At 44.4% G+C, this 25177-nt stretch overlaps 1 protein-coding gene across 1 annotated transcript in view; it reads left to right on the top strand.

Moving 5' to 3' along the window:
* Positions 1 to 25177, top strand: part of LOC147119948 (protein FAM117B-like) — a 330525-nt gene that overhangs the window by 108511 nt on the left and 196837 nt on the right. Inside the window, exon 2 of the mRNA XM_085985390.1 lies at positions 4708 to 4859. Coding sequence (XP_085841516.1) covers positions 4708 to 4859 — 152 coding nt within the window. The remainder of the gene's footprint in view (positions 1 to 4707; positions 4860 to 25177) is intronic.

The following is a 25177-nucleotide window of genomic DNA, read 5'->3' as shown; positions in this document are numbered from 1 at the left end:
CCTCCTTTGTGAAGAAAGAACCAAAATATGTATTTAATTGGTCCGCCATTTCTTTGTTCCCTATTATAAATTCCCCCGATTCTGACTGCAAGGGACCTACGCTTGACTTCACCAATCTTTTTCTCTTCACATATCTATAGAAGCTTTTGCAGTCAGTTTTTATGTTCCCTGAAAGCTTACTCTCAGACTCTATTTTCCCCCTCTTAATTAATCCCCTTGTCCTCCTTTGTTGAATCCTAAACTGCTCCCAATCCTCAGGTTTGCTGCTTTTTCTGGCCAATTTATATGTCTTCTCCTTGGATCTTATGCTATCCCTAATTTCCCTTGTTGGCCACGATTTATTCACCTTTTTTGTTTTATTTTTATGCCAAACAGTGATGAACAAATTCTGTAGTTCATCCATGTGATCTTTAAATGTTTGCCATTGCCTATCCATCGTCAACCCTTTAAGTAACATTCCCTAATTAATCCTACCCAACTCGCGCCTCATACCATCGTAGTTTCCTTTATTTAAATTCAGGACCCTAGTCTCTGAGTCAAATACTTCACTCTCCATCTTAATGAAGAATTCATCATATTATGATTGCTACGCCCCAAGGGGCCTTGCACAACAAGATTGTTAATTATTCCTTTCTCATTACATAATACCCAGTCTAAGATGGCCTGTTCTCTAGTTGGTTCCTCGACACATTGGTCCAGGCAACCATCCCGTATACACTCCAGGAATTCCTCCTCCACAGTATTGTTACTAATTTGGTTAGCCCAATTTATATGTAGATTAAAGCCACCCATGATGGCTGCTGTGCCTTTATTGCACGCGTCTCTAAGTTCCCGTTTAATGCCATCCCCAACCTCCGCATTACTATTTGGGGGTCTGTATACAACTTTCACTAATGTTTTCTGTCCCTTGGTATTTCTCTGCTCTACCCATACAGATTCTACATCACCAGAGCTAATATCCTTCCTTACAATTGTGTTAATCTCCTCTTTAATCAGCAATGCTACCCCACCTCCTTTTCCTTTTTGCCTGTCTTTCCTGAATATTGAATACCCCAGGATGTTGAGTTCCCAGCCTTGGTCACCCTGGAGCCATGTTTCTGTAATCCCAATCATATCATATATCCGTTTACCTCTATTTGCACAGCTAATTCATCCACCTTCTTACGAATGCTCCTTGCATTAAGACACAAAGCCTTCCGGCTTGTTTTTTTTAAACACTTAAGAACTTTTAGAATTATTATTTACCGTGGCCATGTTTGATTTAAACCCTTGATGTCTCTGACTGCCACCTTTTGCTTTTCTCCTTCCTGTCTTTTGCTTCTATCCTTGGTTCCCTTTCTTCTGTCTCCCTGCTCAGGTTCCCAACCCCCTGCCATTTTAGTTTAAACCCTCCCCCCTGCCATTTTAGTTTAAACCCTCCCCCCTGCCATTTTAGTTTAAACCCTCCCCCAGAGCACTAGCAAACACTCCCCCTAGGACATCGGTTCCGATCCTGCCCAGGTGCAAACCGTCCAGTTTGTACTGGTCCCACCTCCCCAGAACTGGTTCCAATGTCCCAGGAATTTGACACTCTCCCCCTTGCACCATTCCTCTAGCCACGTATTCAGCTGAAATATCCTTCTATTTCTACTCTGACTAGTACGTGGCACTGGTAGCAATCATGAGATTACTACCTTTTTGAGCTCCTAGCTTTTAATTTACCTCCTAACTCCCTATATTGAGCTTTTAGGACCTCATCCTGGTTTTTACCTATATCGTTGGAACCTATATGCACCACGACAACTGGCTGTTCACCCTCCTCTTCCAAAATGCTCTGTAGCTGCTCCGAGACATCCTTGACCGATGCAGCAGGGAGGCAACATACCATCCTGGAGTCTCGTTTGCGGCCGCAGAAACGCCTCTCTATTCCCCTTACAATAGAATCCCCTATCCCTATAGCTCTCCCACTCTTTTTCCTCCCGTCCTGTGCAGCAGAACCACCCACAGTGCCAGGACATTGGCTGCTGCTGCCTTCCTCTGATAAGCCATCTCCCTCGCCAATATCCAAAGCGGTATATCTGTTTGAGAGGGGGATGGTCACGGGACCCCTGCACTACCTGCCTGCGCCTACTACTCTGCCTGGTGGTCACCCATTCTCTTCCTGCCTGTGCAGCCATTACCTGCGGTGTGACCAACTCCCTAAATGTGATATCCACGACGTCCTCAGCATCGCAAATGCTCCAGTATGCATCCATTTGCAGCTCCAGCGCCGCAATGCGGTCTGCCAGTAGCTGCAGCTGGATACACTTCCCGCACACATGGTCGTCAGGGACTCGGGAAGTGTCCCTGATTGCCCACATAGTGCAGGAGGAGCATATCATGACGCCGAGCTGTCCTGCCATGACTTGCCCTTTAATTAATTCAAATTAAATTAAATCAAATCAATCCCACCAATTACACTACAATTAAATGATATACTCAAGTGCCCTTGTTTAACAGCAGTCCCTGCTATACAACAGAGACCCTAGAAAGTATAAACCACAAAATTTAAGTTTGGAAAAAACGAGAAGGAGAGAAATACTCACCAACCAATCACTTGCCTGCTTTCTGGTGACGTCACACTTCGATTACTTTTTACTTCTCTCTCCTGCTCTCGGAGCTCTGAGATTAGTAAACCTACCTGCGCCTCGGGCTTTCCTTTTATCGCCCTCGCCGCTCCTCCCAGGTCCGCACTGCCACCGCCGCTGCTGCTGTGGGGCCTACCTGCGCCTCGGGCTCTCCTTTTATCGCCGCCGCTCCTCCCAGGTCCGCACTGCCACCGCCGCTGCTGCTGTGGGGCCTACCTGCGCCTCGGGCTCTCCTTTTATCATCACCGCCGCCGCCTCGCCGCTCCTCCCAGGTCCGCACTGCCACCGCCGCTGCTGTTGTGGGGCCTACCTGCGCCTCGGGCTCTCCTTTTATCACCGCCGCCGCCTCGCCGTTCCTCCCAGGTCCGCACTGCCACCGCCGCTGCTGCTGTGGGGCCTACCTGCGCCTCGGGCTCTCCTTTTATCGCCGCTGCTGCTGTGGGGCCTACCTGCACCTCGGGCTCTCCTTTTATCACCACCGCCTCCTCACCGCTCCTCCCAAGTCCGCACTGCAACCGCCGCTGCTGCTGCTGTGGGGCCTACCTGCACCTCTGGCTCTCCTTTTATCGCCGCCTCGCTGCTCCTCCCAAGTCCACACTGCCGCTGCTGCTGCTGTGGGGCCTACCTTTGCCTCGGGCTCTCCTTTTATCACCGCTGCTCCTCCCAGGTCCGCACTGCCGCCTCTTGATTTCAGAAGAATGAGGGGGGATCTCATTGAAACATACAAAATTATTACAGGGCTTGATAGAATGGATGCTGGGAGAATGTTTCCCTTGGCTGGGGAGTCTAGAACCAGGGGCCACATCCTCAAGATAAAGGGTAGGCCATTCAGGATGAGAAGAAATTTCTTCACAGAGGGTGGTGAATCTTGGAATTCTCTACCCCAGAGGGCTGTGGAGGCTCAGTCATTGGGTATATTCAAAAGAGAAGTCGATAGATTTCTGACTAGTAAAGGCATCAAGGGATATGGCGATAGGGCCGGTGAATAGAGTTGAGGTAGAAGATCAGCCATGATCTCATTGAATGGCGGAGCAGGCTCGAAGGGCCGAATGGCCTACTCCTGCTCCTATTTCTTATGTTATCCTGGATTTCAGCCTAGGGCTTGAAGGTGACACCAGGGCATTAGAGCTACCAAGCTACATGAAACTTCCAAATGTGTACACAAGAAATCTGCCCTTAAAACTTGTTACATAGAATAGGTGTGGCAGGAAAGGAATTAACTCTATCATCTGTCAGTTTGTATTTGTGAATGAGAACAGCTGTGCATGAGTAAAAGGGTGTTGTGTTTTTGATATAAATTAATTTCAAATCCCCTGCAGCTAGGAAGTGGTATTGATTTAACACAATGGCACCAGAATTGCAATCCATTTTAGTTTTAGATGGTACACTTGAAAATAGTTAATTAATTACATTGGGATGTGGCTCCTCTGATGCAAGCTTATCCAGTGAGTTCGTTGAATCATAGAGATGAGGAAGGTCCCTGGTTCAATTTGTCTCCACTTGGTTCGCTGATCTCACCTGGGTGGCAGAAAGAAATGCAACTAATGATATCGCTGCCTTTTGGGGGGGGTGGTTTCATGGTTATTAAAGGTACCAAGGGAATCCTGTGGATAGATGGGCTAGATAGAACCAAAGGTCTTCCCATGCCTGAAGCTGTAACTATGTAAATCAGCCAGACCTCTCGCTCCTGTCCAGTGATCCTTGCTGGAAGTGCACATGTTTGGTCATCTGAGGGCAGGACCAGCCTTGGCTGTGATGCTTTTAGTCATATAACCTGCTGTCACTCGTTCCAACGCTCACACTTAAATAATGGCCACTGCAAAGTACCAGAAGGAGACCAGTACCCATGGAACCATTGTCGTCTCGAGGATTTAATGCCTTTAGGTAAGGAGGGGAGTTAAAAAATAAATAAATGAGGGGCAACAATAATTGCTTTGGAACCATAGGAGCATCTTGGTGAAACTCTTTAGAGTGGGACCTTTGCCTATTTATATGCTTGATTTTGTCTTCAAAGATATATTTGTTGTCTGTGTAAAATGTTCTCATTTCACTGCTTGTTTCTAAAAATATTTCATGCAAATTTTTTCCCTCCTATTTTCAGTTGAAAGATCACGTCAGTCTCTGGTGAGCCCCTCCAATAACATCCGTCGAACGTCCTCATTGGACACGCTTGCAACTCCCTACCTCACTGGTCAGTGGCCACGTGATGTCCACAGCCATTCTGCCCCCTGTATGAGAGATAAAGCTACACAGGTATGTGAAGGTGAACTCATTTACTTAGAGTATGTTTTATTTTTACGCAGAGCATAGCAACAGGAGTAGGCCATTTAGCCCCTCGAGCTATTTCCGCCTAACAAAAGCCATCGATCTCAGTCTTGAAAATTACAATTGACTCCGCCTCCACAGCCTTTTAGGGGAAAGAGTTCCAGCTTTCCAATAACATTTGCAGGAAAAAGGGCTTCTTGATTTCGCTCCTCAATGGCATAGATCTAATTTTAAGATTATTCCCTGTTATTTTGGATTCCCCTATCGGAGGAAATGGTTTCTCTATTCCTACCCTATTGAATCACCTAATTTAAAAAATATTTTGATTAGATCACCCCTCAACCATCGAAACTCGAGGGAATACAAATCAGGTTTATAAAGAAAAGAAAGATTTGCATTTATACAGCGCTTTTCACGACCACCGGACGTCTCAAAGTGCTTTACAGTCAATGAAGTAATTTTTTTTTTGGAGTGCAGTCACTGTTGTTATGTGGGAAACACAGCAGCCAATTTGCGCACAGCAAGCTCCCACAAATAGCAATGTGATAATGACCAGATAATCTGTTTTTGTGATACTGATTGAGGGATAAATATTGGCCAGGACACTGGGGATAACACCCCTGCTTTTCTTCGAAATAGTGCCATGGGATCTTTTACGTCCACCTGAGAGCAGACGGAGCCTCGGTTTAATGTCTTATGCGAAAGACAGCACCTCCGACAGTGCAGCACTCCCTCAGTACTGCACTGGGAGTGACAGCCTAGCTTTATGTGCTCCGGTCCCTGGAGTGGGACTTGAACCCACAGCTTTCTGACTCAGGCGAGAGTGCTACCCACCGAGACGCAGCTGACACTTATGCAACCTGTCGTCACAATTTAACCCTTTTAAGGCCTGGTATCATTCTTGTGAATCTGCACCGTACCTCCTGCAAGGCTGATATACCTTTTGAGGTTCAGTACCCAAAACTGAACATAGTACTCCAGATGAGTTCTGACGAAGCTCACTGAAGCATCACTTACTTACTTTTTCAATTCAAAACCCCCTTGAGATACAGGCCAACATTCCATTAGCTATTTTGATTACTTTTTGTACCTGTGCACTAGCTTTTATTAATTTGTGTACATGGATACCTAAATTCTTTTGCTCCTCCATATTTCAAGTCTCTTGCTGTTAAGAAAATTTTCAATTTGCCTTTCTCTGACCTCCCACTTCACTCTATTGAACTCCATTTGCCGTAGTTTTTCCCATTCACTTAATCTATATCCCTTTGTAACTTTTTCTCCTCCCATCCACACAACTTACTGTTCCCCCCCGTAACTTGGTGTTAATCTGCAAACTGACATGCAATTCTCTCTTCCTTTATCCAAGTCATTAATATATATGGTGAAAAGCTGAGGCCTCATTAGCCATCCCTGGGGAACACCACTTGTCACATTCTGCCAATCAGAGAATGAACTCTCTATCCCTACTCTGTCTTCTACCTCCCAACCAATTACCGATCCATGTCGCAAGGTTACCTCCAATTCCGTGCGCTTCATCCATAGACACTTTCCAAATACCATGTTAGTGACCTCAAAAAATTCAACTAGATTAGTCAGACAAAACAACTAAGTAGCCAGCAATGTTGCATGTGACCAAAGTAGCAAAGATATTTGAGCAATTAAAACTAGTTTAAAATTCAGAACCATTTTCTTCAGTTGCTAAGAATTCTTACTATCAGCCTCTTTTAGTAGATGAACTCCACTTAATTGCTTTCAGTATATTTCTTAATCCCTGCAACTCAGAAATTCATCTGATTGCCTCTTGAACCCTTTTATACAAGAGCCGATCTGCCTCGATGGCTTTCCTTGGTGACTTACTTCTTCAATTACCTTTTTGATATAGTTCCACCTGTCTTCCCTCCTTAATGCTAACTTCCTACCTTTTTTTAAACCTCGTGTCCCCTGATATTAGAACTCTTCATCATGGTGAGCAATTTCCCAAAATCAATTGCCAATTCAAATCGTAATGAAAGAGGCGCCAGTGTTGAAATGAAGTCTTACACTAGAACGTATCTGATGAATGACACAAGCTGTATTGAAAGGTGCAAAGATCATGATGTACTCGCACTGCATAACAGCCCTTTACAGGGATTTCCTATCCAACTGCAATTCATTGCTATCCATTTCCATTAGCTGCATATGCAGCAGTAATATTTGCTGCTTTACTCTCGATGGCTGCTTTCAATGCTTTTTGAAATCCTGGGCAAGACAAATTAAATATGGCCTTAATAGTTGTCCACCCAGGTTGTATCTTATTAGCAGCAGCCTCTAATCTGGAATGACCACTTTATGTACCCCTTGGGATTTATGTGAAATTGTTGCATTATGTTCTCCTGAATTTCCAAACCTGAAGCTGAGATGCTTCAGCTGTTTCTGTGATTTAAAAGTTGCCTCCTGTGGCTCAGTGTGTGAAGTTGTTCTGCCCCAAAGCAGTCATTTATGTAATTCAGTAGTGTACTCCTACAAAAAATGTTGCAAATCTTTTTTTTAAATATTTGCTTCAGGATCAGCTTTCAGTAACATTTTTAAATCTTTCTTGGCACTGAAAGGCTCCTGTGCTATGAATAAATGCCTCAGCCTTGCTGTTTACTCAACATAGTTGGTTGAATGATATACCCCTGCCATAGGTCGTCTTTGTGTTCCGTTTACGTTGCAAAACCTTTCCACTGGAAGTTGTTAGCATTGTGTTAAATTTGCTGGTGTCAGCTTGGCTTAATTGGTAGTACTCTTCTTGTCTCTAGGTCATTGTGTGGGTTCAAGCCCCACACAAGATCTTGAACTTGTAATATGGCCTGACACTTGCAGTACTGAAGGAGTGTTGCATTGCTGGGGTTGCTACCCTTGGAAATGTTAAACCCAGTCCTTGTCGTACTGTTCTGGTGCTTCAGGTAGAATTTAAAGATCTTGTGATACAATTTGAGGAAGAGCTGAGAGTTTTTCTGATGTCCTGGCCAACAGTTCTCTTTCACCTAATGGAACTGAAAATCAGATCAGTTCGTTGATTTTATTGTTGAAATATTGCTGTGAGCAACATAACGCTGTCTGCCAATATAACAGCCACTGCACTTCAGAGCAATTTGTTGTATGCAAATAAGAGATTTTTAGATGTTATGAGGCACTATATAAATGCAAATCTTTCTGGTGCTCTTTACATTACATTACATTACATTACAGGATTTATTTCAGAACACTAGCTGTATCGCTGCATCCAAATCGCATCTGAATTCTAATTCGGCTGGTAACCTTCTTGCAATGTTGAGTACACGTCGATTCCCACCAGCATTGCTCAACCTGTCTTGTTGCCAGAGCAAAATGGCAGTCTCTCAGCAAAAATTTCAGTTCTAAACATGTGTCTTTGTGCTGCCATGGACAAATTGTTTGGATGGGTTGAGGGTTGGCTTAGAAACACAAAGCCGGGCGGTGAAAAATAAGTGCTCTGCCTGTGAAAAGGTAACCAGTGGTGTTTCATAGCAGTCTGTTCTGGGACCTCTGCTGTTCACAACATTTGAATGATGTGGAACAGAGTTTCTGTAGTGTATTTAGCATTATGTTTGAGGACAGGTATGTGGGCAGCTAATTAAAAAGAACATTATCTTCAGATAGAGGTTGTAAGATTTGCAAAATTTCTGCATTTCCCCGAAGGCTGTTATTAATAAACGGGATCCTGCGTGGACATTTTAAATCAAAAAGGGTACCCAAGATGGCATCCATGCCTCGTGGCAGAAAGCCTGTGAGATTTTTAAATGGACTCTGCAGCGCAGACAGCTTGTGGATCGAAACCCAAGCTGCAGGCTTCTGTGAAGAGACTTTGCATTTTGGAACCAGACAGGACTCTGAATTATGCATTAGACCGAATTGGAGTCATATCTAAATTCAGTTTAGGCCTATAGTTAAGGCCATCAAGCAGTCTACATATATTATCGGAAACAGATTAACAGAGCCATCGAGGCCGGACAGGCCCATCAAGGAACTTTCAGGACAATACAAGTCAATTATCGGGCCAGTAGATGCGATTACCGGCCATCGAAAACCAGTTAGTATGGATTGCTACCATTATTTAAAATAGCCCGCCAAGATTAAAACAAAGAACTAACCTGATTTGGCGCGCAGATAAGGATTTTCGACAAAGGTATAATTGAAGGCCCTTGGGTAGCAATCGGTGTGTTCGTGGTGTGTTTGTTGGTTGGTGTGCTGGTGCTGCCGCTCTTCGGCCCCTCGCCCTCGTGGCTGCCGCTCTTTCCCCGTCCCACGCTTACCCCCCTGGCCTTTGCCCGTGCCCTTTTCCCACTCCCTCTGGAACTAGCTCCGGCACTGGGTCGGGCGGACACGGACAATTCAGGCCAGGCGAGGCGGGACGCGACGAGGGGAGGAGGGAAGACCACCGGAGGGAAGGCCACCGGAGGGAAGACCGGCTGAAGAAGACCAACTGAGGAGACGAACTGAGGGGAGGCTTCGAATTTTCGGGCCTTCAGCCTCAGCCGACCTTCGAATATCTGCACACCAACTCAATCTGGCGGCTGTCGACGAAGAATCATCCCTGCAAGGTAAAGTACCCAAACAGAGACTTTAACTTTGGGGTACTCGAACCTGGACAACGCCCTTGCAGCGCTCGGAGACCATGTGACGACGGCAGGCTCCAGAGAGCACCAAGAGCGAACCCCGAACCCAACCGCTGTTTTGAGTCTAACAAACCCTTTGATTGGTGAGCATGAAGTTCTGACCCCTCATAGCTTAATCTAGTTAGGTATAGGGGGTGGGATAAGGATAAGGGGATTGTTAAGATAGTTGTTTCCCTCGATATGCCGTGTGTTCCCCATTCCCTGTATAAGTATAGTTATTCTTTGTATTTTTTGCCTGTAGAAGTGTACATTAGTAATTTTTCCATAAGATTTTATCAAGTTTTTCCTCTTCAATAAAATCTTGGTTTTTGTTTACATCCAACCACCTGTCTACTCGAGTCTTCTCTGTACCGCCACCTTGTACCTAAGTCCGGTGTCTAGAACCCAGGGGCGTGGGAGCGATTTGAACCGCTCACAAAACAGTCAGGGGCATAACTGGGCGTACGCACCAAAAACACCACCACACGCCACCCCCTACAAGGTTACATTTAATATGTCGATGGATTGATATGTGGCACATATAATTTAACCTGGATAAATGTAGCCAATGTATATAGGAGCACGTAACAGTAAATGTATAACATGAAAAGGTTGCTACCGATGGAGACTGGAGGGACAAAAACTTTTGGAAATGATCATTAATCATTTAAAATATCTGGTCCGGTATCAACAAGGTGAATTGGATACTGAGCACATTGGATAACTAGTCAGAGCACACTGGTAATGTGAGGCTAATTTTGGAGTGTGGTCTGCTGTTTTAGTTATTCTACCTCAAAGGATGTTGATGGAATAGAGTGGGCTTAAGAGTGACCAGGGTGATTCCAGGATGAATTTGTGAAGGAATGCTTGTTGACCAACTTATTTTTGCTGCAGGAAAGAGAAGAGAAATTATGCAATTTAAAAAAAAAAAAAAAAAATATCGCTATCATTGGTTATAAAAGGATACAGCTGGTTCTGTGAACCTGTTGAATGGAATTATGAATCATTTGGCAATTTCAGTGTTGGCAGAAGCAGCTGATCTATTGATTTACAGTCACCTCTGATACTTTAGCTAGATCAACTGTTGCATCAGCTAATTCTGTGAACAATGATCTTGCATAGTATTTACAACACAGAAACCAGCCATTCGGTCCAACAGGTCCATGCAGGTGTTTATGCTCCATACGAGACTCCTCCCACCCTTCACTCTAACCCCTTCAACATCATCTCCTTTCTCACTCGTGTCTATCTAGCTTCCCCTTGAATGCATCGATGCTAGGTCTTGTTAGATGTTTCAAAAAGTGGTAATAGTAGCTGACCATAAATGGGTATTAATAGCCTTTCCACCATCTACAAGGTGCAAGTCAGGAAATACTCTCCACTTGATTGGATGAGTGCAGCTCCAACCACACAAGAAGCTCAATACCACCCAGGACCAAGCAGCCCACTTGATTGGCAGCCCATCCACCACCTTAAACATTTACTCCCTTCACCACCGGCGTACCGTTGCTGCAGTGTGTACCATCTACACGATGCACTGCAGCAACTCCCAAACCTCTACCACCTAGAAGGACAAGGGCAGCAGGTGCATGGGAACACCACCACCTCCAAGTTCCCCTCCAAGTCATACACCATCCTGACTTGGAAATATATTGGCTGTTCCTTCATTGTCACTGGGTCAAAATCCTGGAAATCCCTCCCTAACAGCACTGGGAGTACCTTCACCACACAGACTGGAGCAGTTCAAGAAGGCCTCATCACCACCACCTTCTCTAGGGCAGTTAAGGATGGGCAATAAATGCTGGCCTTGCCAGTGACGCCCACATCCAGTGAATAAATTTAAAAAAATGATTCTTTTCATTAACTAACTCAATGCTAGTGCAAGATCTATCTTGTACAAATATTAAGTTTCATAGTAATGGTAGGTATAGTTACTCTAAGAGATCTGAATTCAAAAATAAGGAAAAATTGGATAGTGAGCCGAGGACTAGAAGACAAGTACTAAATTCGCAAGCCTCGAGCAAAGTTAGAGATTAGAAGAAAAAAAATTCCTGCAGGATTTGTGGAACAGACTCCCAAGGAAGGATGTTAAATTGGGGTCAGTTGACCACTTTAAAAAGGAGCTGCTGTGTTAGCTGTTGAGTTTGAAGGCTGTAAATATTAGTATTTGGAGGGGAAATGGGAGAAGAAACTCAGCATTCCTTTTTGTAGGGGATCTCCAGATGGTGCAGAAGACTAATGTCTCTTAGAACATGGATTCTGGATGGAATGGCCTTGTACTAGTTGACATTTTCCCGCTTGATTTTCAAGAAACACCATAAACAAACAATACAAGTAACTTTTGTGTCTTGTATCAATTAGACAGCCTCACTTATAATGTGAAATGGAACCACATTGAAACCAAATTTACACCTGCCTAATCTGTATACAGGACTGTGACATACCAGTTCCAGTGCCAGTTGACAACTGAAATTTCCATAGCTGTTTAGCATGAATTCTCCCAATTCCCCTTAGGCCAGTCATAGTTGCAGAAGCACCACTACTGTTGAACATAATGGGCCAGATTTTGCTGTAGCAGGACATCTAACAGCATCTGCCATTAGTTAGACTTGTCCTTGCATGTTTAGGGTTTTAAATTTTTTGCATGGCAAGTTGCTGAAAGTGTGAGCTGGCAATGTCACAGTGAGGGAAACAGGGCATCTGGGACCTGAGCAAATAGGGCAAGCAACTGTGTATCTCGACTAATCAGATTGAAGGATCGTGAAATTAACAGCACAAGTACTGAAGGAAGTGTAAATTTAGAATGGGTGAATTAAATGTCAAACCAGGTACAGAAAAATAAAGATTGGATTAAGAGAGGAAAAAAGAGACACGGGAAAAGTAAAATTTCTTTTGCATTTTACCTTTTTAAAATCTCCACCAACAATTAGTGAGACTCCACACAAGTCAAGTTAATTTTCAGTGCTAGAGAGGTTGTTTGACAGTAATTAACACTTATTGCGTTGTCAAAAGCATACTTAGACAGGAATGGACAAGACTTGACGTTGAATTTAGTATGCATCTACCGCACAAATACAACATCTTCACACCATTCAATGCATTTCAGTGGTGAGGCAGACAGAGATGCCATTTTCGCGAAGCTAATGGCAGAGCTGCACAATCGGACAGTAACTTTCGGATATTTGAGTTTAACCGTGGATCTGCCCCTCGCCTGAAATTGCTGTACCATTTGCACATAATGGCGAGCGCCATTAGCCTCACCATTTATTGTGAGGAGGATGCAGAGAAACTCCAGTATGATTTGGACAGGTTGGGTGATTGGGCATATGCATGGCAAATACAGTATAATGTGGATAAATGCGAGGTTATTCACTTTGGTGGCAAAAACAGGAAGGCAGATTATTATCTGAACGGCAATAGATTGGGAAAAGGGGAAGTACAACGAGACCTGGGTGTCCTTGTGCACCAGTCGCTGAAGGTAAGCATGCAGGTGCAGCAGGCGGTTAAGAAGGCAAATGGTATGTTGGCCTTCATAGCGAGAGGATCTGAGTACAGGAGCAAGGATGTCTTGCTGCAGTTGTACAGGGCCTTGGTGAGACCACACCTTGAGTATTGTGTGCAGAGGGGATCTCATTGAAACTTATAACATTTTAACAGGACTAGACAGACTAGCTGCAGGAAGGAAGTTCCCGATGGTGGGGGAGTCCAGAACCAGGGGTCACAGTCTAAGGATAAGGGGTAAGCCATTTAGGACAGAGATGAGGAATTTCTTCACCCAGAGAGTGGTGAACCTGTGGAATTCTCTGCCACACAGGGCAGTTGAGGCTAATTCATTAAATATATTCAAGAAGGAGTTAGATATATTTCTTGAGGCTAAAGGGATCAAGAGATATGGGGAGAAAGCAGGGACAGGGTACTGAATTTGGATGATCAGCCATGATCTCATTAAATGGCGGAGTGGGCTCGAGGGGCCGAATGGCCTACTCCTGCTCCTATCTTCTATGTTTGACAGCAAATTATGGCCCATTATGTTCATGCAAGCTATATACTGTGCTATAATGCCCCCAGGTATTAAACGTGCTAACATTTGGTTTCGCACACGTTGCTTCAGTTAATGATCATTTAATACCTACTCATGTTTTCCCATTATTTTTTTAAAACCACTAAGGTAAGCGTTGTAAACTTAGCATTTAAAAAAAAAAATGCGAGGACTGGCACGATTCACGCATAATCCATCTTGCAGCATGTACTGATGCTTAAGCCAGGCCCTCCTGAATAGCTTCCTGCTTCCAAAAGAATGGAATTTGAACCCTTCCTCCTGCACTATCCCTCATGTCGCGTGTTTACACTCCTAATCTGTCTGTCCCTATTTGCTGTAATACATTTACTAGTGGTAATCCTGAGGTTTTCTATATTCCATACCAGTGCTTCCGACATGTCTCTTCCTTTTTCCTCAACCGAGGATTCCCCTCTACTGTGGTTGACACGGCCCTTGACTGTGTCTGTTCCATTTCCCGCACTTCTGCTCTCACCCCTTCTCCTCCCTCCCAGAACCACGATAGGGTTCCCCTTGTCCTCACCTTTCACCCCACCAGCCTCCACATTCAACGGATCATCCTCCGCCACCTCCAACATGATCCCACCAACAAACGCATCTTCCTCTCGCCTCCCCTTTCAGCATTCCGAAGGGACCGCTCCCTCCACGACACCCTGATCCACTCCTCAGTCAGTCAGTCAGCCCTTCCCCTTTGCCCGGCACCTTCCCGTGCAAGCGCAGGAGATGCAACACCTGCCCTTTTACCTCCTCCCTTCCCACTGTCCAGGGCCCCAAACACCCCTTCCTAGTGAAACAGTGATTTACTTCTTGTACTTGCAATTTAGTATACTATATTCGCTGCTCACGATGCGGTCTCCTCTACATTGGGGAGACCAAATGCAGATTGGGCGACCGCTTTGCGGAACACCTCCGTTCAGTCCGTAAGGGTGACCCTGAGCTTCCGGTCGCCTGTCACTTTAATTCTCCACTTCACTCCCACTCTGATCTCTCTGTCCTCGGCCTCTTACATTGTTCCAATGAAGCTCAACGTAAGCTCAAGGAACAGCACCTCATCTTTCGATTAGGCACTTTACAGCCTTCTGGACGCAACATTGAGTTCAACAATTTAAGACTATAACCCCTGCTCCCATTTTTCATGCTGTGATTTTGCCATTCCCATTTACAACATTTTATATTTCCTGCCTCTTACCTTAGCACAGACAGTTCCTTCAATTCATTCCTCCCCCCGCTCCCCCCTCCCCCCTCCTCGTCTCTGCACCTGCTTAAAATTCTCCAGCTTTTTCCAGTTCTGATGAAGGGTCCCAGACCTGAAACGTTAACTCTGTTTCTCTCACGGATGCTGCCTGGCCTGCTGAGTGTTTCCAGCATTTTCTGTTATTTCTGAGATTTTCTATCCTTGACATCTTCTGCCTTAATGTATTTACTAGCTGTTGAAACTGACGTTAAAAAATTTTAACCTGATGTTTCCTATGTTGTTGAGTTGCATGCTAACCACAACCTCTAGCTGCTCACTCCTCCTCAAGATTTAAGATTCCAGATTATTTTATTGCCATATGCAACTGGTACAATGGAATGCTTACTCCCCACTCACTCCCACAATATAAGTATAAATATAAAAAGCAAAAGTAAAAACAAGTATAAATATAGAAACAATAAGCAAATAAGTATAGCAATGACAGTCCAAGTTGCAGGATATGATGAATAGTGTACAAAGCCTCTATTACCACTGGAAGTAAAAATATAATAAGTATATGGTAGTATAAGTATAATATATATTTATATACAAATAAGTGTAAGTTAAAATGCAGTGTGCAATGTACAAATGAATTATAAGTTATATAAGTTAAAAGTCCAGTGATCAAGAATGTTCTTGTGCGCTCACGGTTCATGTGATATACAGTTCCAGGGTGGGGGGGAGAATGTGACTATGCGATGTGGGGCAGTGCGGTTAGCAGTTCAGTAGGCGCACTGCCTGTGGGTAGACACTGTTCTTGAACCTGCTGGTCCTGGTTCGGATGCTGCGGTACTGACGGCCATACGGCAGGAGGGAGAACAGTTCGTGCCCAGGGTGATTGGGGTCCTGGATGATGGAGCGGGCCTTGTTCCGACACCTGGTCTGGAAGATCTCCTCGATGGACGGAAGTGCACACCCAATGATCTTTTCTGCCATCCTCACAACTCTCTGGATGGCTTTCCTGTCCTGTGCAGTGGTGTTACCATACCACACATTGACATTGTGGTAAACCACTAATCTGCCTGTACAGAACATGTCTGGGCATGCCTCAGCTGGCTCCGCCCCTGGCTCCACCCCTAAGCCCAGGTATAAAGGTGATTGACCTCCAGTCCCCCTGGCTTTAAGGATCGGTCTACCAGCAGAGGCATGCTCGTATTCTTTTGTTAATAAAAGCCTACTTGTTATAAGTTTAACCCTTAGTCTTCTGGAGTTATTGATGGCGCATCAGACATCACCCGTCGGGACGCTTTCTATGGTGCCGCAGTAAAAGTTCACAAGCCACTGTGTGCTTATGCTGCATTTCCTCAGGCACCGTAGAGGGTAGAGGCGCTGGTGTGCCTTCTTCAGCATGGCTTCAGTATTGTGGTTCCAGGCCAGGTCATCGGATATCTGCAGTCCCAGGAATCGGAAGCAACTGACGACTTCCACTGGTGTCCCGTCTATGATGATGGGGCGGTGGTTCCCTCGGTGGCTTCTGAAGTCCACGATGAGCTCCTTAGTCTTGCCAACGTTCAGGGCAAGGTTGTTGTCATTGCACCATCTCATCAGCTGGACTATCTCATCTCTGTACTCCGCCTCATCGTCGTTGTTTATCAGGGCAATTACTGTGGTGTTGTCGGCAAACTTAATGATCCGGTTGTTACTGTGTATGGCTGTACAGTCATGTGTAAACAGAGAGTACAGCCAAGGACTGAGGCAGCAGCCTTGTGGCGCTCCGGTGTTGAGGACCAGAGTGGATGAGGTGTTGTTCCCTATTTTCACCACTTGAGGCCTGCCAGTCAGGAAATCCAGAATCCAATTGCAGATGGGGGTGCCCAGGCCTAGGTCCCTCAGTTTCAGGACCAGCTTGGAGGGAACAATAGTATTAAATGCAGAACTGTAGTCAATGAACAACAGTCTGACGTAAGTGTCCCTCCTGTCTAGGTGTTCCAGGGCAGTGTGTAGTGTTAGGGAAATGGCATCGTCCACAGCCCTGTATGCAAACTGGAACGGGTCCAAGGAGTCGGGGATGATGCTGTTTATGTGTGTCATGACCAGCTTTTCCAGGCACTTCATGGCTACGGGTGTTAGAGCCACGGGTCGATAGTCATTGAGGCCTGTTACCTTGGTCTTCTTAGGTAACAGCACAATGGTTGTCTCCTTGAAGCACACTGGTACAACAGACTGCTGCAGTGAGATGTTAAAAATGTCTGTGAACACAGGAGCCAGCTGGTCTGCGCAGGTCTTAAAGACATGGGGTGGAACCCCGTCTGGGCCGGCTGCCTTCCGTGCTTTCACCCCCCTGAAGGTTCTCCGGACCTCGGACTCGGTCAGCTGTAATGTGTAATCCTCTGGGTGGCTGGGGGTTTTGATGGCCGGCTCAGTGTTCTCCCTCTCAAAACGAGCATAAAAAGTATTCAGCTTGTCTGGTAGGGAGGGATCAGTGTTGGTGACTCCCGCTGAGCTCCCCTTGTAGTTGGTGATGGCCCTTAGTCCCTGCCACATGCGTCTGGCGTCCTATTCCAAGAGTAATGTTGTGTACCCTTGCACTTGAGAGACATCATATCATATGGCACTGTCAGTTGAGACATCTAGCGCCCTTTAATTATAGAGCCCCGTACAGCTATTAACTTGCTGTTATCCTGTTCAGTTTCACCCGCCCTTCCTTCCCTCAGGTAGCCCATGGCTCTCTGGCTTTTCTCCTGGGTACCTGTCCCTGTGCCGCCACCATGGTTGTATTCTAGGTATCAAGAGCCTCTTAGACATTGTTAGAAGCTCAAGGGCCCCTTGTACTTTCAACTCTTGTCTCTTTCTGTTTCCCCTACAGATGGTCACCCACTTACCCCCTCCCTTCACTATCCAATATCTCAATCTGTGGGGTGACCACCATTTGAAATGTGTTCCAGAAAAATCTCTCCATCCTATATGTGGCATAGTGTAAACAATTGTACCTTGAGCTCAAAATTCTGCTTGAGAATCATAATCCGCTGACGCTTCATGCAAATCTATTTCCTCTGGATATCTTTGGATCGAGGGTGGCTCATATCATGCAATGTTGCATATTACATAAGCTGCCCCATGACCTCCATCTCTCTGTACTGGTCCCTTTTTAAATGTGACAAAGGATTGTAGAATAGTTAACAGTGCAAAGGGCCTGTATACAAGGGGTAGAAAAATTAATCTAATGCCATGTTTGCCTACATGTGTCTTGCTTTTTGTAAATGTCTTTTTTTAAACAATTAAGCACAAGTGAGAATCTCTCATCGGAAACTGACTTTTTACATAACTACTGCTTTTGAGAATTTTTAATATTGGCATTTATTTCTACCATAAAGTTTACTTGCTAAAACAATGGATTCAGTGCAGACCCATAAAATTTAATTTGTTGTATTCAGTGGCCCACAGGTGTTTATAGAACAACAAAGTTAGGTGCAAACATTTCCACCTGGGCTTTACATATGTCATGTACACATGCAGGTTGTCTGAACTGGAAGTTTTTGCTGTGCATCTTGGAGTGAAGCACACCAGAATGTGGCTAGTTTCATTTTCATGTAGCTTTACCCTTGGCCGTGTCATCAGGTCCTCCTTTTCTAGCGTGGATTACTGAATGGAGCAGTTGCAGTGTCGAGTTCCTCTTGTATGTGCATGCTTGACGCTGAGTTCACTCCAAACTCAGCGCTTTGACCATGTGGCACCACTTTTTTTCCCCACACAAGTGGCAGGGTGCAGGTTTGTGCATGCCATATCCAACATGATGAATTCATAATTCCTGCTTTGCCAGTAGAAGTGCTGAGTGGAGGCCAGATGCTTCTGCAAGGAGGGAAAGAAATTCAGAATGAGTTACCTGGATTGCTTTTGAACTCCTCCAAGCAGTCGTGTCAAACAGATCACTTGCTCCCCTTTTGCCCATGGACTAGCCAGGGAAGTCAGCAGAAATGGAGGGTTTTTAAAAAGAAAGAAATAAATGCAGCCCAGAAATGTTCACTTTTACGTCCACTCATTTCTCTAAAGTGGTGATTTCAGGATTTATTGTTTTGGAGTAGATGTCTGCTCAACAGGAGCTGGATTTAATCTGGCAAGATGTTAAATTAGACTCTTGATACCTATCAAATAGTGATTTGCTTCTCCTATTGAAACCTGTTCTAGTTACTGGGTTATATGGGCTATTTATTGACCCTCATAATTTCTGAATATACTTTCTAGTTCTATTTCCAATTTATATAAATTTCAATCCACTTCTTGGACTACAAAAGCTAGTTAGTTCTTAAACTCAGATTCTCTTCTGGGAGTGCACCCAAGGCTTCATTAGTCTCTTGCTGTGCACCATACATTTTCCTGTAATTATCTTTGGTTGAGTTTGAACACATTTGATGAAGCATGGCAATGCTTAAGTTTTTTTGCACAAGGTTTACATGTTGCTGGTTTGTTTGCAGTCTTGGGCATATAGGGAAATAGTTTCATTTTCTAGTGTTTACTTCTCCTTTTACTCCAGCTTATTTGCTCCTTTCCTCTTGCTATAAACATTGTTTTTCTGTTTCCCTTTTCCCATTTCTTTGTCCTTTTTTTCTCCTCCCTCTCTTTTCCCTTCTCTCTGATTCTCTTTTCCCCCTTCTCCTGCGCTCTCTGTCATCCCAACATCTGATTTACTTTACTCACTGCCACTGAGCATTGTTGCAATAGATTCAATTTGTCAATCAGGACCCCATGATCTTTCATTTCCCATCCACATTATTTTTGTTCCATTTAAGTAATGGTCCCTTCCTGGACCATTTGTTCCTTTGCAAACTACTTTGCGTTTCTCCATATTGAACTTCATCTGCCATCTGTCTGCCCAATTCCCAAGTATATTCAAATTCTCCTGCAGCTTATCCTTTTCAGCTTTGGAGTCTGCAACTTTTATTAGCTAAATTTACAGATGATACAAAGCGCTTGTGATTCTTGGCTCCAGATTATTTTATGAAGGTATTAAACACAAGAGGTCTCAAAGCAGCCCCCTGTAAGAGCCCACTGGTAACATTCTCCCAGGCTGATGACAATCCCTGTGCCACCACCCTCTGGCTTCTATTGGTCAACTAGTTATGTATCCATTGTAAATTATTTCTGCATTTCCAGTTTTCTTCATTTTCATCATCAGTCTTTCCAGAGGAACTGTATCAAAGGCCTTAATGAAATCCAAGTGCACCATGTCCACTGCCATTCCCCCATTAAGCTCCTTTGTCATACTCTAAGAAAACCAGTACGTTAGATCAACAAGACCTCCCCTTCATGAACCCATATTAGCTATCCTTTCTGATTTTATTTCTATCCAGATGGTTCATGATTTTATCTTTAAGGCTTTCTAGAAGTTTACTCACAATGGACACCAAATTCACTGGTCTGTAGTTTCCTGGGTCACATTTGCTACTTTTTAAATCAACTATAGCCCCTAGACACCTCTCCAGTATTCAGTGATTTCTGGAAGAGTTCCTGCAGTTTTTTTCTTTATATTCATTCCTGGGATGTGGGCATTGATGGCAAGGCCAGCATTTATTGCCCATCCCTAATCGCCCTTGAGAAAGTGGTGGTGAGCTGCTGCCTTGAACCACTGCAGTCCGTGTGGTGAAGGTGCTCCCACAGTGCTGTTGGGGAGGGAGTTCCAGGATTTTGACCCAGTGACGATGAAGGAATGGAGATCAGTTTCCAAGTCAGGATGGTGTGTGACGTGGAGGGGAACATGGAGGTGGTGGTGTTCCCATGCGCCTGCTGCCCTTGTCCTTCTAGGTGGTAGAGGTTGCGGGTTTTGGAGGTGCTGCCGAAGATGCCATGTTAAGTTGCTACAGTGCATATTGTAGATGGTATACACTGTAGCCACAGTACGCCGGTGGGGGAGGGAGTGAAAGTTTAATCCAGTGGATGGGGTGCTGATCAAGCGGGCTGCTTTGTCCTGGATGGTGTCGAGCTCCTTGGGTATTGTTGGAGCTGCACTCATCCAGGTAAGTGGAGAGTATTCCTTCACACTCCTGACTTGCACCTTGTAGATGGTGGAAAGGCTTTGGGGAGTCAGATCCTTGGATGACATTTATTTACCTTAAGGTAGGACAGCTGCTTGGCAACCATGCTACAGTAATGTAAATAGTGTCACAACTTAACTTTACAACACTTTCTCGTTCCCTTTCCAGATCAGTAAGTTACCTGCCCCTTGGGAAAGACTAAGGCAGAAAACTTGCTTAGCACTTTCGCAGCCTTTCTAGCATCAGCTGTTATGCCCTCAGCTGATCCTACACTCTGTGTCCTATTACACTCCTTGGTTTTTCTCTCTCTCATCTTTCACTTCTCTTGCCATATTCAAATTGAAACTTTAGTTCACCATTTTGATGCCTTTTTTTACACTCCAGGCAAGCCTTTTGGTATTGAATCCGTCTCGATTCAATTTCCTTCATGGCCTTAAATGCTTTTTTTTCTTGGGTTGCCTGGTAGTCTCGTTCAACCAGGCAGGATTGCCTGTACACAAGAAAATAAGAAATCTGAGCAGGAGTAAGCCATACTGCCCATCAAGCCTGCGCCGTCATTCAGTAAGGTCATGGCTGTACTTGTGCATCAACTCCACTTTCCCACAGTCACATCCTTGAAGGAACTCCATAGTTCCTCCACTCCCCTAGCCATATTCAAACTTCCAGGCCTCCCTTGACGAGACAAGAGCATAAAGTTGCTCCTCTTAAAATTTGGCAATTTTGTTTGGATTTTAGTAACCTCACGATGTCAAATGTAATCACTGGTACTTTAAAACCTCACCCACCTTTTGTTGGAGATTTGATCGTCCCTATTACTTATAATCTAATTGAAGACGTTTTCTTCCATTGTTGACTTTTTCACAAACTGAGTTGTAAAACAGTCTTCCATTAACTCTAGAAATCCCTTCCCCATCTTGCCATTGTCCCAGTCAATTTTTGCTAAGTTTTTACTTTATCTCCTACCATTGGCATTAGACTTAATTAAACTTTGGTGTTTTCAGTGGTATACCTTCAAGTTTGCTCCAATCGGTAAGGGTGTTCCTGCATCTACCGCAATCACCCCGACATTTATTTAGGTCCACCCCCCCCAAAAACCATTCCATCTATCCTACCTGCCATGTCAGCACATCTACTCCACTTTTGTTTCGGTGGAGCCTATCGATCTGTATAGGCTTCCCCCATTCCAGAAGGTATCCCACTGTTTGAAGAACTAAAATCTTGGTTCTCTACACCAAAGCCATAGCCATGCACTGGTCTGCCTTACTGCCCTCTCTTCATTTACCCCATGGCACAGTTAGCATTTCAGAAAATACAACACCATGTCCTTCCCTGAAGCTTCTTTCCTAATGCCCTAACTTTAGCATGAAGGACCTCTGGTTTATTTGTAGCTATGTTATTCTTTCCCACATAGACGATAAGTGGTTTGTCATCTGCTTCCTCGAGCATTCCGTCAGCCCAGGATGTCGGATCCTTGACCCGTGCACCCGGGAGGCCACGTACAATTCATTTTTCTGGGCCTGGTTTGCACAGAATTCTAGCTGTAAAACAAATAATCGTATCTCCCAATGTCACAACTTGTTTGCTACTCTCTTCCTTTCCCTTTCAACGACTGCGCATCCAAGCCCTCGGGGGTGGCGAATTCCAAAGATTCACAACCCTTTGAAGAAATTTCTCATCTCATCTCAGTCCTAAATGGCTGACAGCTTATCCTGAGACTATGCCCCCTTGTTCTAGACTCTCCAGCCAAGGGAAATGGTCTCTCAGCATCTACCTTGTCAAGCCATCTCAGAATCTTGGTCTTGTATGATTCAAAGAGGTCACCTCTCATTTTTCTAAACTCCAGCGAGTACATGCCCATTCTACTCAATCTCTCCTCATAGGATAACCCTCTTATTCCAGGAATCAATCTAGTGAACCTTTGTCTATATCTCTTTGCAGGCTCTTTGTGTCCTCCTCACAGCTTGCTTTCCCACCTAGCTTTGTAGCATCAGCATTACACTCTGTCTGTTCATCTAAGTCATTAATATAGATTGTAAATAGCTGAGGCCCCAGCACTAATTCTTGTGGCACCCCACTCTTAACCTGCCAACCTGAAAATGACCTGTTTATTCCTATTCTGTTTTCAGCCCTCTAACCAATCCTCTCTCCGTGCTAATATATTACCCACAACCCCATGAGCCCTTATCTTGTGTAACAACCTTTCGTGTGGCACCTTATCGAATGCCTTTTGAAAATCCAAATATACTACATCCACTGGTTCCCCTTTATCTACCCTGCTAGTTACATCCTCAAAAAACGCTAATAGTTTTGTCAAACACTATTTTATAAAACCATGTTGACTCTGCCTAATCATATTGTGATTTTCTAAGTACCCTGTTACCACTGCCTTAATAATGGATTCCAGCATTTTCCTGACGACTGATGTCTGGCTAACTGGCCTGTAGTTCCCTGTTTTCTCTCTCCCTCCTTTCTTGAATAGCGGTGTTACATTTGCTACCTTCCAATCCGATGGGTTGTTCTAGAATCCAGGGAATTTTGAAAGATCACAACCAATGCATCCACTATCTCTGCAGCCACTTCTTAGAACCCTACCATGTAGGCCATCAGGTCCAGGGGATTTGTTGGCTTTTAGTCCCATGAATTTCTCCAGTACTTTTTCTTTAATTAATTACTCTAAGAACCCTTGGTTCCCCACTATTTCTGGTTTTTGCATCTTCTACCATGAAGACAGATAGAAAATATTGGTTTAACATCTCTGCCATTTCCTTATTCCCCATAATAATTTCTCCTGTCTCAGCCTCTCAGGGACCCATATTTACCTTTGCTGCTACTCTTTTTACATACTTGTAGAAGCTCTTGCAATCTGTTTATATTCCTTGCCAGTTAACTCTCATAGTCTACTTTCTCCCTGTATCAATTTTTTGATCATCCTTTGCTGCTTTCTAAAACTCAATCCTCAGGCTTACTACTCTTCTGCCAACATTTTTGCTTCATGGGCCACAAGAGGGAACTGTCCGGAGCTCCACTCCGGGCTGGGACCAGTGTCATGGCGAATCAAATAACTAGGGCGGTACATCGGTCTCTAAACTAATGAGGGGGGCTGGTGGTGGGAGGATTCAGGAAAGGGTAAATTCAAAAGCAGGAAGAGAAATGTCAAGGCTGTAGAGCAGAGTAGTGATTTGGGTAAAAATAAGCTAAGGGACAGGGAGCTTAAAGGTAATAGGGCATTGATGACTAAGGTGACATAGGGGAAAAATAGAAAAAAGTTAAAACTAAAGACACTATATCTGCACGAAGCATTCTCAACAAAATAGATGAATTGATAGCACAAATAAAAAATAAATGGGTTTCATCTAATGGCCATTACGGAGACGTGGTTGCAGAGTGACTAAGGTTGGAAGTAAATATTCCAGGATACTTGACTTTTAGAAGCGACGGGCAAAATGGGTAGCCATGATAAAGGATGGGATAAAGACAGAGAAAGGATCTTAGTTCAGAAAAACAAGATGTAGAATCACTTTGGGCGAAGCCAAGAAACAACAAGGGGCAGAAAACACTGGTCCTTACACTTATAGGCCCCCTAACAATAGTTATAGTGTCGGGCAGAGTATAATCAGGAAATTAGAGGTGCATGTAACAAGGCGAACTGTAATTTTCATACTGCAAATTTGATTTGCCCAGTCTGTAATAGTGTGGAGGACGAATTCATGGAATGCATTGAAGATAGTTTTCTAGATCAGTATGTCGAGGAACCAATTGGGGAACAGGCTATTTTAGATCTAGCATTCTGCAATGAAACAGGGTTAATTAATAACCTTGTAGCAAAGGAGCCTCTGGGGGGGGCGGGGGGGGGGGGGGAAGAGTGATCATAATACAACAACATTTTATATTGAATTTGAGTGTGATTTAGTTGAGAGTAATTTATTTCAGTCCGAAACACAGGTTTTAAATATGAACAAAGCAAACAATGCAAGTATGAGGGACGAGTTGGCTAAGGTAGATTGGGAAACTAGATTAAAATATATGATGGTATATAAGCAATGGCAAACATTTTAAAGAATTAATTCCCGCACTGGTACTTCTGGTGTCCTCCCAAGGATCTATCCTTGGCCCCCTCCTATTTCTCATCTACATGCTGCCCTTCAGCGACATCATCCGAAAACACAGCGTCACTTCCCACGTGCATACTGATGACACCCAGCTCTCCCTCGCCACCACCTCTCTTGACCCCCTCCACTGTCTCTAAATTGTCAGACTGCTTGCCCGACATCCAGTACTGGATGAGCAGCAATTTCCTCCAATTATATATTTGGCAGACTGAAGCCATTTTCTTCAGGCCCCATCACAAACTCCATTCCCTAGCCACTGACTCATCCCTCTCCCTGGCAACTGTCTGAGGCTGAACTAGT

Source organism: Somniosus microcephalus, chromosome 4 (genome assembly GCF_052327205.1).
Source record: "Somniosus microcephalus isolate GS21.2 chromosome 4, FLI_Smic_1.0, whole genome shotgun sequence".
NCBI classification, from domain to species: Eukaryota; Metazoa; Chordata; class Chondrichthyes; order Squaliformes; family Somniosidae; genus Somniosus; species Somniosus microcephalus.
Note: the sequence above shows the minus strand (reverse complement) of the source record. Positions and strands in the feature narration are given on the sequence as shown.